This window comes from Scomber japonicus, chromosome 14 (genome assembly GCF_027409825.1).
Source record: "Scomber japonicus isolate fScoJap1 chromosome 14, fScoJap1.pri, whole genome shotgun sequence".
In the NCBI taxonomy this organism is placed as follows: Eukaryota; Metazoa; Chordata; class Actinopteri; order Scombriformes; family Scombridae; genus Scomber; species Scomber japonicus.
In genome coordinates this window covers 31,632,377-31,645,149 of record NC_070591.1, presented here as the reverse complement: position 1 = coordinate 31,645,149, position 12,773 = coordinate 31,632,377, and the positions used below count along the sequence as shown (strand labels likewise).

Below are 12,773 nucleotides of genomic sequence, written 5' to 3'. Positions count from 1 at the left end.
TGGTTTGTGGACAAAACAAGACATTAAAAGACGTCACCTTGGCTTTCGGGAAACCCTGATCAGCATTTTTCACCATTTTCAGGCATTTTATGGACCAAACAACTTATCGATTCATTTATAAACAAAAACTGAAAATCTTACACCCTTGACAATGTAGTCATATTTGTATGAAATGTCCTCTTTGTGCTTCAACAGTGTTTGTCTGCTGATCCATGGTAGAGGGAGAGAAATACAGAGGAAGTTTTGTACTAAAAAGACTGAAATATATTTTTACACAATAGATTTTGTGGAATTGCTTTAAGAGCTCTTTGTAGCCGACATGGACAGGATGAGTAAGAAAAACTGTCTCACAATACATTTGGACATTGGCCTTTTTGCAGCAGATTGGTATAACCTGGTCTTTATACAAATTTCATGTTCAAATTCAAAGGTGAAAACTTGCTCACTACATGCCAATCTCTGTAATTCATTGTTTGTATTGCTCTGTTTATGCTTACAGTTTGTTCTGGTCAGAATAGAATTTTAGAACATTTCACACAATAATCCTAAACAAAGACTGAAGTGTCACTGTATGTATGGGTCTGAGTTTAATAAGCAGCTCTTTTCTTCCCAGAACCTGCTTTTAATGGTATAAGATGACGACTTCATGGAGTGATCGTCTGCAAAACTATGCCGACCTCCCAGCCAACATGGACGGTGTGACCATGAAGAAGTATCGGCGTGAAGCTCACCACAGGTACATTTTAGTCACACCGCAGAAAAGTGCTGCAAACTATTTTAGCATCCACCAGTTGTTTCTGACACAAAGGTCACACCCGTGTTTGAGTCCGTTTACGAATTTTCATTGTGTGTGTTTGAGTTGTATCCACTATTGGACATTTGCACAGCATCATGATTGTTAAATAATAATGATGTATGATAAAAAACCAAATTGTTTTATGTTTAAGCTTCTTGTTGTTTTGGAGGAATGTGGTTATTTCGGTTTGGCTGTTGACAATCTGACATGAACCAGAATTTTCAGTAATTCTGAAAATAATCCTGCAACATTTAAAGCTGGCTGCTTCTCTGTTTTTATGCTTTTCATATAATTAGTGTTGGTAGATCAGCATGGTCTTTGGTTTGTAAAAAATACAAATTTATTTGAATATCACAATTTAAATTTCCAATATATACCATACCAAAAACTAAATACTGTTTTTATTGTGTACTTTTTTCCTTTATGAAATCTCTTAAATCTTGTACACATCTCTCCTGATTGTAAGACATGTAGAAAAACCTCTACTCCAAAGCAATTGTGTTATCCAACAGTTATGATATCCATATAAAAAGTCATTTTTTTCCAGCATGCTGAGCAGCAGTGTTTTACTGCCCTCTTTGTTTGAATATTTTAAAGGATAACATTTTTGGCTGAACTGCAACATTGGAGCCAACCCAAACCTGAATGTCTGTCTGTCACTGACTGACTGACTGAAGGTGACTTGGTCAGCTAAAGATGACTTAAGTATCCCAGAATGCATTTCGCACCAATTCAGTATGAGGACAAAGAGTGCAGTATCATTTGTTTTATTGAGATTTAGCTGAACAAACCGATACCTGACTCAGATGTGAGTTGGTGTGAATAGAGACATTACCACTGGGACTTACTGTACTCCTGAACTCTCATCTCAATTTTCCCTCTTCTCCCTTTCTCCCTGTCCTCTTTATTTCTCCTTTCTTCCTCCTCTCCTTCTTTCCCTTTCTCTCTCAACCTCAACTGGTCAAGGCAGATGGTCGCCCACTTAGAGTCCAGTTCTGCCTGAGGTTACTTCCTATTAAAGGGAGTTTTTCCTTACTGCTGTCACCAAGTGCTGCTCCTGTTGGAATGTTGGGTCTCTTTAAATTAAATTAAAGAGTACAGTCTAGAACTGCTCTATATGTAAAGTGCCTCGAGATAACTTTTGTTGTGATTTGGCGCTGTATAAATAAAGATTGATTGATCTCAATAGCTAGCAGCCTGACCCCTGTATGGGCCACAGTTACCTACTGAAGGAGACTCGTATGTGACATTTACACGAGAAAAAAGGATCTGTGCACTGTCACCAGAGTGACTTAGTATTAATTTACACATTACGTGCATCTAGTAAAGCACTTCCATGTTCATGGTAAATAAAATAAAAGCAATAAACAAATGCATTGATGAATGCAAACTTCACAAAGATAAAACCCATTGTAATGGGGTCATTTACACTTAGCACTTAGCATTAACAATTGACTTGATAGTAACTGCATCAAAACTATATTAGAGTTGTGGTGGGTAAGTCAAATAATATTTAACCCCCCCCCCCCCCCCCCCCCAACAACAGCACCGTATAGTTTACACCAGGCATGTCCAAACTAGTCCACAAAGATTGATGTGACTGCATCATTCATTCCAACTAAGCAGTAGCGGAGCAAGTCTGACTCTTTTAATCAACTGATCTCAGTCTTCAGACAGTTGATTAGTTGAATCGTGTACTCTTTGATTGGAACAAAAGCCTGCAGGCACACAACCCTTTATGGACTAGTTTGAACATGTCTGGTCTACGCTCAAAACCTGGAACACCCTACCAGCAGAAATCAAAGAGGCATCCTTAGTGATCACTTTTAAAAGCCAAGGAAGCACTTGCCTTACCAACATCTATCTATGGTTGTTCATTGTACAGCACCTTGCCTAACAACTACTGTATGAAAAGTGCTACATGAATAAACTTAAACTTACATAAAAACAAGCATCTTAAATATGCTGATGATGTCCATGTCTGAATGTATACGTGTATCACAGTTTTAAACGTACCAAATTCAAATGTGCTTCGTAGTAGGGCAGGGCAATATTCAATTCAGTCTTTATTTATATAGTGCCAAATTACAACAAAAGTTATCTCAAAGCACTTTACACATAGAGCAAGTCTAGACTGTACTCTTCAAGTTAGTTTAAAGAGATCCAACATTCCCACACGAGCAGCACCTGGTGACAGCAGTAAGGAAAAACTCCTGTTTAACAGGAAGTAACCTCAGGCAGAACCAGGCTCTAAGTGGGTGACCATCTGTCTTGACTGAGAGAGAGGAGGAGGAAAGAGGACCTTGGAGTATCATGGGTCTCTCAGCAGTCTAGGCCTATAGCAGCATAAAACTGGTCCAAGACAAGCCTGGCTGGCCTTAACTATAAGCTTTAACATAAAGGAACATTTTAAGCCTACTTTTAAATGGGACCCAACCTGGAAGATGGTTCCACAGGAGAGGAACCTGATAACTGAAGGCTCTACCTCCTATTCTACATTTAGAGATAGTAGGAACTACAAGTAGGCCTGCATGCAGGGGGCGCAGTGTTCTAGTGGGGTAATAGGGTACCGTGTAGATCAGTCTATATTAAATAGTGTTTTCTTTCATTAAGCTACATAACAGTTTGGATTTTTATTGTAGCCACAGACTGAATAACATAAATTAGAGCCACTCCCTGTCAATAAGGTTATTTTTTGTGACAGAAAAAGTGTTAATGGAGCTTTGAGTTGAGATTGTTTTGTCACAATACCGTCAGGTAGTTGTGTTGAAGCTCAGCCGCTGCTGACAAACTAACAAGTACATGTCCAGACTTAGCATACTTGGTATTGAGAAAGGCCTTATATCAAATTGGCTTCAGTCTCTTCCTGGGGGCTTGGTGGCCTATTGTCATCAATTCCTGTATCCATTGTTTGAAATTTAAAAACCCTCCAGTCTTTCATATCAAGCTTTATTTTAGGTTTTGATCTATTCTTGTTCAACTGTGTCTTAAACCATAAGTCTGTTCATATGAACAGTAAATAGGTCTTACTCTCTGTAATCATTCCTCCTGTTCATACTGACCAAAATATCTCCTTCAAATGGGCTTTCAATGGAAATTATGGAGGACAAAACCACAGTGTGCCACAGCTTCTATGAGTCTTCATCAGTGTGAGTTAGTCATATCAAGTGATATCTGACACATTTACAGTCTTTTTAGCATCAAATTCCCTCTTAGTGTTTCCTGTTGAGCTGTGGTGGAAGTATAGTAACAAAAACACTTTGTCACTAAAAACATTGTAATGTTGAAACATAGAAGACTTGATTTGACTCATTTGGATGATTGAAGCTTCATATTAGCTTCAGATCAACTTTTAAATACATTTTTACACAGAAGGAGGACTGTGGATTTTGTCTGAAGGGTCAGTATGGACAGGAGGAATTGATTACAGCAAACAATAAATAAATAAATAAAAATGTGATGTTCATTTTGACACCTGACTGTCGTTCTATGATAGAGTTGAACAACTGTGAACCCATCCTTCAAGTCTGTAGTACCATTAGGGAACTCCAGTAGAAATTAATTGGATATCTAACTGGCAGAACACCTTGTTGCACCTGTAATAACAGCCATCAGTGATGCCATGGTCCATGGACACACCCTGAGTTCAGTGGCAACATGTTACACAACCAGAGCTTAGCTGCTGAGAAGTTGTAACTAAGTCATCCTTAGTCATCCTCTGCCAGAGAAGACAAGCAGTTTCATCTTCTGTGTTCTGTCCATTTCTAATCAGCTACAGTTTCATGTTGTGCTCTTTGTTGTATGTCGATATCTCTGCTATGTGTAATTCTGTTGTATGTTTACTGCATGAATAAAACAAGTATCAGTTCAAATGTAGTTCCACTGGGAGCTGGAGCAGTGACACTGTACCTGCGGCTGCTAACTGTGATGTTAGAGAAAAGGTGGTTCATTTAGGCAGCACAAGACTCCATGAAAAAAAGCTTTTGATTTCAATATCTTAGCAGAAGGATATAGCCATGGCAGTATGCAGCTGGTAAAACATGTTCTGAAAAATATGAAAAAGTTGCACATCACAAATTTCCTAGTCAAGGAGGACAAATAACTAGCATTTCACTTGTTGCATTTGCAGCTGGTGTTGGTAATGTTGCTCTTGTGTACTCATACAGGAAACATTTACACCACTGCAACAGGAAACAGAACTGTCAGTGAGTGTCTGAAACCTTGATTATTATCGTACTCCATACTCGTTGGCCTTTAAGTCCTGGTTTAATCCATTCTTTCCTAAGAAAAGTATTTGTACTTCCACCACCACCTGTAGCATACAAGAGGTGGTGGTGGAGTGGGGGCGGGGGTTAGGGTAAGGATATAGGATGTAACTGTTGACAGGAAAGTCACCGATGGTTTACAGGGTATCTTTAATTTCAAAAATATCACTTCATGAAGTTGACAAAACAATCTCGACCTAAGGCCCGCTTACTCATGCATTCTGGAACATTCAGCCATATCACATGGTCTTCAACACCTGATGGACTTTGCTCAGTCATCATGGAACTGTAGATGTTTAGACATATTTCCATATTTCAGAGCACTTTCACGACATTCTACCCATGTTGCCCTAAGAGTTTAGTTTGACAGCTCATTGAAGACCATGTGATACTGTCAAAAGCTCCAGAAAAAGCGAGTACGTTTATGAGTAGAGATTTTCTGTTTCTTAAGTCAAGAATGAACTGTAAGGCTCAATCACTTCATGATGCTTTAAAAGCACATTGAGCTTCAATTCAAATACAGAGTCTTCCTTGTGTTCCATTTATTTCAAAATACTTTATTCATGATAGGTCTAATCATCTTCTAGTGAAATAACATTGGGAGCTGAATGAGATCTATCAAGATATGATGAGCTGGAAAATTATGTTAGTTGCATGGCATACAAATAATGAAACCCTGAAATGCTTTAAAATGTCAGATGTGTTTATTGCTGTTTGTATGTTTAATAGCAGGTAATGTTCATTGAAAGCTGATAAAGCACAGATTGTATGAAGGTCTTATGACTGTTGTTTGGATATAACAGAGTACTGATATGTAATAGAACAGACTGTTCAGTGACAGGGCAGCTTGAGGTCAGTGGTAATACTACATGTATTCTCTATTACAAAGCTTTCCAAGGGATCTGGCTCAAAACCATCCTGCAATGAGGTATGCCATCTTTTTGTTGTTGAAACAAACTGCGTCTACTGACTATATTACCTTCCTGTTTTGATGTCCATGATGTGATTTGATTGTCCATCCAACTCCCATGGAACTCCATCCGTACTGACACTGATTGTGAGTTGGATTTCACCCTGTGGAGCCAGCAGTTGGTGGTCATTGTGATTTCTTGGTGTGAGCACCTTTTGTTGCATTTTCCCCTCTTCCTGCATCTTTCCCTTTACCTCTCCACTCAGTAATCCTCATTTGTTACTGTCTGCTGCCATTCCTCACACAATCTGAGTAGAAACTAAAGGCCAGTGTGCAATCTGAGCAGAGTCAGAGATCATGCTGTCTGTGTACACTGTATAATCTGTAAATCTGCCGAAAAAGGATTCAGCAATGTATGAGATGGTAGAAGGTGCTAGCTAACATTTGTATAAAGTCCAGACTGTAGATTTTGTGGCTACTTTGACTGTGAGTTTCATTGTTGATGTGATTCATTGAGGGCAGCAATTCAGTGAAAGTCTAGAAACAATGGAAAGGATCATCAGAGACCTTGCTTTGCTATAACATCACAGGGTTCTTGCAGGTTGTTTCAACAGGCTTGAAATGTTAAAATGATCATTGCAAGGTCAGATGTTAGACTTCTGGGGAATAACTGAACCTGGTCATCAGCACAAGTCTGGATCTGAAATGATTAGTGGATTGATAGACAAGTCAATATACATCAAATACTACTAATCAGCAACTACTGTGATAACTGATTAAGCATTGAAGTCATTTATCAATCAACAATGCCAACCATTCTCTGGCTGCAGCTTTTTCAATGTGATGATTTGCTGTTTTTCTCTGTTTTACATTTCTTTGGGTTTGGGACTTTTGGTCAGAAAAACAAGGCAAATAAAAAATTAGCATATCAAGGGGGTGAACATGAAATCCACACATTGTGGGTGGTGGTGTTGTTTTTGTTTGGGTGTAGCATAACTTATTTTGTTAAATGGATATCTTTATGAATATTTTTGTTACATTTCTGGGACACTAATAAGGTTAACACCTTCTACTTTTAACATATAGAGTAATCATTACAAACTACAGCAGCTAAGTATCTGAAGGAATCTTTCACTGATCAGTGTATAATAACCAGGGCCAGTGCATGTCAGCAGGTGACATAGTTGTTAATGTTCATGTAATACTGTCAAACACAACAACTCACACATCATACCTGACCTCACATAGTTTCAGTATCAGACTGATGCACTACTGCCCTTTGGTTTTCTCCTGTAGCTTTAGTTTGAATCATATTCATCTTTATACATGAGTATTTATACACAAATACTACATTAGTCTGATTTGTGCAGTGTGAACTACCAGCTGTCATGTAGTGATTGATCATACACTGTTTTCCTCTTCCAGAGTGTTTGTGAACCGAAGCTTGGCAATGGAGAAGATCAAGTGTTTTGGTTTTGATATGGATTACACTCTGGCAGGTAAGTGTAGTTTGAGCCTATTGGAATCAGCATTGATAAATCTGTGAAGGTCTGCATGTAGAGAAAAAGATGTGTTTACAGATGTAATCACCTGGATGTGGACATACTTCCGTCCTTGCCCCAGTCTATGTCTGTCTTTGACCAAGCAGCTTGCTCAAAGCATTGCCTTTTCCAAGTAGGGGTTACAACTTCAGCCTTGTGTACAGCAGGCCTGCTTGACATGACCATAAGACCACCCACATGTTTATTATTTATTGTTACATTTGGCTAACACATTATATCCACAATTATTTTTTATTACATTTTCTAACAGATAAAGACCATGATGCAACACAAGACAACATCTCACAGTAAATCACTGAAGAGCCTATGAGAGAATAAATACATTAAAATAGCCCTTACAGATACAATAAAACAAGTCAATAAACATACATAATATAATAAGATTTAAAAAATGAATGCAACATTAGTGGTGTTTCAGTAATGAACAGCATATTTATAACAAAAAATTACAAAATGGGACCAAACCTCAGTGAAAGGCTCATGATAATTTAGTGAGTAATTAGTTAGTAATTTAATTTTAGTACCTACAATCACATTTTCTGCTTTACAGAATTGATTCAGACAAGATAGACGGAGCAGTTTTTGCCTGGTCACCCAGGGTAACCCAAGCTGCTGCTATCCAGCTGTTTATGTGGATATTCCTGGACTAGAGGCAACCACACAGTCATTCCACATACCATGGTGGGAGGAGGTGGCAGGGTTTAAACTAGGGTTCATGTTGTATGTTTCTAAAGGCTGATTGTTGTCTGTGCCAAGATTCATTATGTGTGAATAGGTTTCATTGGTCATGTACTTTTTTTTCTTTAGCTCTTTTTATTTATATTTGCACAGAGATAGTGTACAAATTCAAAGGCATTGATGATCAGAAATAATACAAATATAAACAAAAACAACTTAAACAACAAACTTATTTCTCTATATATTAGGGTTACCCTAACCCATGTAGCATGACATTTTTGAATACATCCTCTTGTAGAGTAGCGAATCTTCTCTAGTACCAAATGGTGTAGGTCATTGATCCACATCTTAAAGGTTGGAGGAAGTTTCTCCTTCCACTTAAAAAGTATTAATCGCCTAGCTATAAGAGATGCAAAAGCTATCATTTTCTTTGCCTGGCAGTTAAAGTGAGTGTCTTGTGGAGTTCTTCCAAATATGGCAGTAATGGCAGAAAGTTCAATAGGTACTTGTAAAACATCTGAAAAAGTTTTAAATATTGACTGCCAGAAATTGTCTAGTTTTGAACAAAACCAGAACAAATGCGAGAGGGTGGCTGGTGCTTGCCCGCAACGATCACAAATGGGATCAACGCTAGGTGCAAACTTTGCTAGTCTCACTTTAGACCAATGAAGGTGATGCATGACCTTTAACTGGATAATTTGCCCTCCCATTGAGTCTTTAATGATGCCAAAGGTTCCAAATTATATGTATTTAGTAAGGAGTATATGTTCCCAATATTCCCTTTGGAACCTGAATTAAGCTTCAGGATGCAATTTAGGAGGGTGCTGGGTGGTTGGGATGGGAAGTGGGTAAATGATGTTGATATGAAACTATGGAGCTGCAAAAATCTAAAAAGATGAGAGTTTGGGACATTAAATTTAAGCTTTAGTTGATCAAAAGATGCAAAAATTATATCAATAAATAGATTCTCTATTGTGGCAATTCCTCTATCAGCCCATTCATGAAAAGAATCAATTCAATCTATGATTGATGGCATGAACTGGTGATTTTTCGTTATAGGAGCACAAGTGGGTAGATCCCTGAGAGAAAAACTTCGCCTGAACTGTGTCAGAATTCTAAATTCTAAATCACAATTGGATTTGAGGTGAATTTACCTATGGAATTCAAAAGAGGAAGTTTTGAGCATAAAAGTGAGTGTAAAGAAGTGTGAAAACAAGAGGAGTTTTCCATTCTTAACCACTCAGGGGTAGTGTCACCAGATGGAGAATCTTTCCAAAACAGCATACAGTAATGTATGTACCTAATGTTGGCAGCCCAATAGTAAAACTGGAAGTTAGGGAGGGATAATCCACCATGTTTACGATGCTGTTGTAAGATCCTTTTTCGTAATCGGGGTTTTTTCTTATTCCATATAAATCCCGACACCAAATTGTCCACTGACATGAAAAAGGATTTAGATAGGTGTAGGGGAATGCACTGAAATATGTACAGGAATTTGGGCAAAACATTCATTTTAATTATGTTAATTCTGCCTCCTAATGACAGAGGAAGTAAACTCCAATGTTCCATATCTTGCTTAACACGAGTCAATAGTGGTGAAAAATTAGCTTTGAATATGTCTTGTTAAAGGCATGTGTTATCCAGATTCCTAAGTATTTGAATTTTTGTGGACTGACTTTAAGCGGGAATAGACCAAAGTCAATTTGCTTAGCTGCTATATTCACTGGCATAATTTCACACTTCTGTAGATTAATTTTGTATCATGATATTTTGCCGAATTCTTCAAGCAGTTTGAGAGTATTTGGTAGACTAGTTAAAGGATGGGACAGATATAAAAACATATCATCAGCATATAAGGACACCTTATTATCTGAGTCATACAGTGGGGCAAAAAAGTATTTAGTCAGCCACCAATTGTGCAAGTTCTCCCACTTAAAAAGATGAGAGGCCTGTAATTTTCATCAGAGGTATACCTCAACTATGAGAGACAAGATGAGAAAAAAAAATCCAGAAAATCACATTGTCTGATTTTTAAAGAATTTATTTGCAAATTATAGTGGAAAATAAGTATTTGGTCAATAACAAAAGTTCATCTCTATACTTTGTTATATACCCTTTGTTGGCAATGACAGAGGTCAAACGTTTTCTGTAAGTCTTCGCAAGGTTTTCACACACTGTTGCTGGTATTTTGGCCCATTCCTCCATGCAGACCTCCTCTAGAGCAGTGATGTTTTGGGGCTTGCGCTGGGCAACACAGACTTTCAACTCCCTCCAAAGATTTTCTATGGGGTTGAGATCTGGAGACTGGCTAGGCCACTCCAGGACCTTGAAATGCTTCTTACGAAGCATTGGGATCATTGTCATGCTGAAAGACCATCCATTTTCTAATAATTGCTCCCACAGTTGATTTCTTCACACCAAGCTGCTTACCTATTGCAGATTCAGGCTTCCCAGCCTGGTGTAGGTCTACAATTTTGTTTCTGGTGTCCTTTGACAGCTCTTTGGTCTTGACCATAGTGGAGTTTGGAGTGTGACTGTTTGAGGTTGTGGACAGGTGTCTTTTATACTGATAACGAGTTCAAACAGGTTCCATTAATACAGATAACGACTGAAGGACAGAGGAAAAAAAGAAGTTGTTACAGGTCTGTGAGAGCCAGAAATCTTGCTTGTTTGTAGGTGACCAAATACTTATTTTACCGAGGAATTTACCAATTAATTCATTAAAAATAAATAATAAATGTGATTTCCTGGATTATTTCCCCCCATTCTGTCTCTCATAGTTGAAGTACCTATGATGAAAATTACAGGCCTCTCTCATCTTTTTAAGTGGGAGAACTTGCACAATTGGTGGCTGACTAAATACTTTTTTGCCCTACTGTATCTCTGTATTCCCTTTATAATTGATTTCACCATGTAACGCTAAAGCCAGTGGCTCAATCGCAATAGCAAACAGAAGTGGTGACAGAGGACAACCCTGTCGGGTACCACAATGGAGAGGGAAGTAAGAGGAGAGGTTATTGTTTGTTCGAACAGCTGCAAATGGAGAAGAATACAGAATTTTAATCCAGGAGATGAATTTTTCACCTAAACCAAATTGTTTGAGAGTGTAGAAGAGATAATCCCATTCCAACCGATCAAACGCCTTTTCAGCGTCAAGTGATAGTAATATTTCTGGAATGTCAAGTGGAGTGGGACCATAAAGAATATTAAATAGGCGTCTAATGTTAAAAAATGAGTGACGACCTTTAATGAAGCCAGTTTGATCATCGGCTACAATTGAGGGCAAGACCGCCTCTAAGCGGCAGGCAGCATTTTAGAAAGGATTTTACTGTCTACATTTAAGAGTGAAATGGGACGGTATGAGCCACAATCTAGAAGGTTGTTATCTTTTTTAGGAATAAGGGAGATGATCGCTTGTTGCATAGTTAGAGGGAGAGAACCAGTGGCGTGTCACTCCTCGAATACAGAAAGCAGGATGGGAGACAGCTGGTCTGCAAATTTTTTAAAGAATTCGCTCGGGAACCCATCGGGTCCTGGGGATTTTCCAGCTTGCATGAGCTTAATTGCATTCATAAGTTCCTGTACAGAAAATGGTTTGTCTAGCTCGGATGCAGTTTTGTTATTAATTGTGGGGACATTTATTTTTCTGAAAAATGAATCAAATAGAACATGGTCGCCAAGAGATTCACTGTCATACAGCTTCAAGTAAAATCTATGAAAACATGAATTAATGGGCTTCCAGTGAGGCACGAAGCAAGATGGCAGCAACGCACAGAGCTCCTGAACAAATTCCCCCTTTTTTTGTGTTAAAAGTGTTTACAGATTATTTTCTTAGACATTTCGGGTTAGGAAAGTTTTAGATGAAACTATGACTTCCAGGAAAGACCAAGCTTCGGCCAAAAAAGACTTAATAAGCAAGCGGGCTCAACAAGCTGATTCGGCTGCAGACATTGATTCGCTAATCAAGTTAGCAATCGCCTCTGAGATGGAAAAACTCCCAGAAACGGTAGCTGTCATGCTGGAGGAATTGCTTGGAAAAGCCCTCGACCCTATCCAGAAACAGACGGCAGAGAATGGCAAAATTCTCTGGTCATTAAAAGAACAAGCCGACATTCACGCCAAGAAGTTTAGCACCGCCTTTAATCGTATGGATAACATACAAGTCAGCCTACGCAAGAATGAAAAAGAAACAAATGACTGTGTGGCTGAGGTAACAAAATTGCAAAAAAAGTTGGACGATCCAGGAGGAAAAACGTGAGGCTGGTTGGACTGCCTATTGGAGCTGAGGGAGACGACCCAAGAGGCTACCTACAGAGAATGCTTCCAGCTTGGAGACCGCAGCTGGAGGACCTCTCTCCACTGGAGATAGATCGAGCTCATCGGATCTACACGAATAGCTCGCAAAGACAACGTACCATGATCTTCCGGCTTCTACGTTATACTGACCGGCAGGCTATCCTGGAAGGAGCGAGGAAAGCGAAACCAAATCTCCCTGATGGCACCCGCTTACAGTTTTTTGCAGACTACGGTTTCGGGACGATGCGGGAGAGGCAAAAATACAA

At 38.8% G+C, this 12,773-nt stretch overlaps 1 protein-coding gene across 1 annotated transcript in view; it reads left to right on the top strand.

Moving 5' to 3' along the window:
• The first annotated feature begins 612 nt into the window (after positions 1 to 612).
• The window catches only part of nt5c2a (5'-nucleotidase, cytosolic IIa), a 29,632-nt gene continuing 17,471 nt past the window's right edge, over positions 613 to 12,773 (top strand). The window contains exons 1-2 of the mRNA XM_053332927.1: positions 613 to 736; positions 7,397 to 7,470. Of these exons, the coding sequence (XP_053188902.1) occupies positions 636 to 736; positions 7,397 to 7,470 (175 nt within the window). The 5' untranslated portion in view covers positions 613 to 635. The remainder of the gene's footprint in view (positions 737 to 7,396; positions 7,471 to 12,773) is intronic.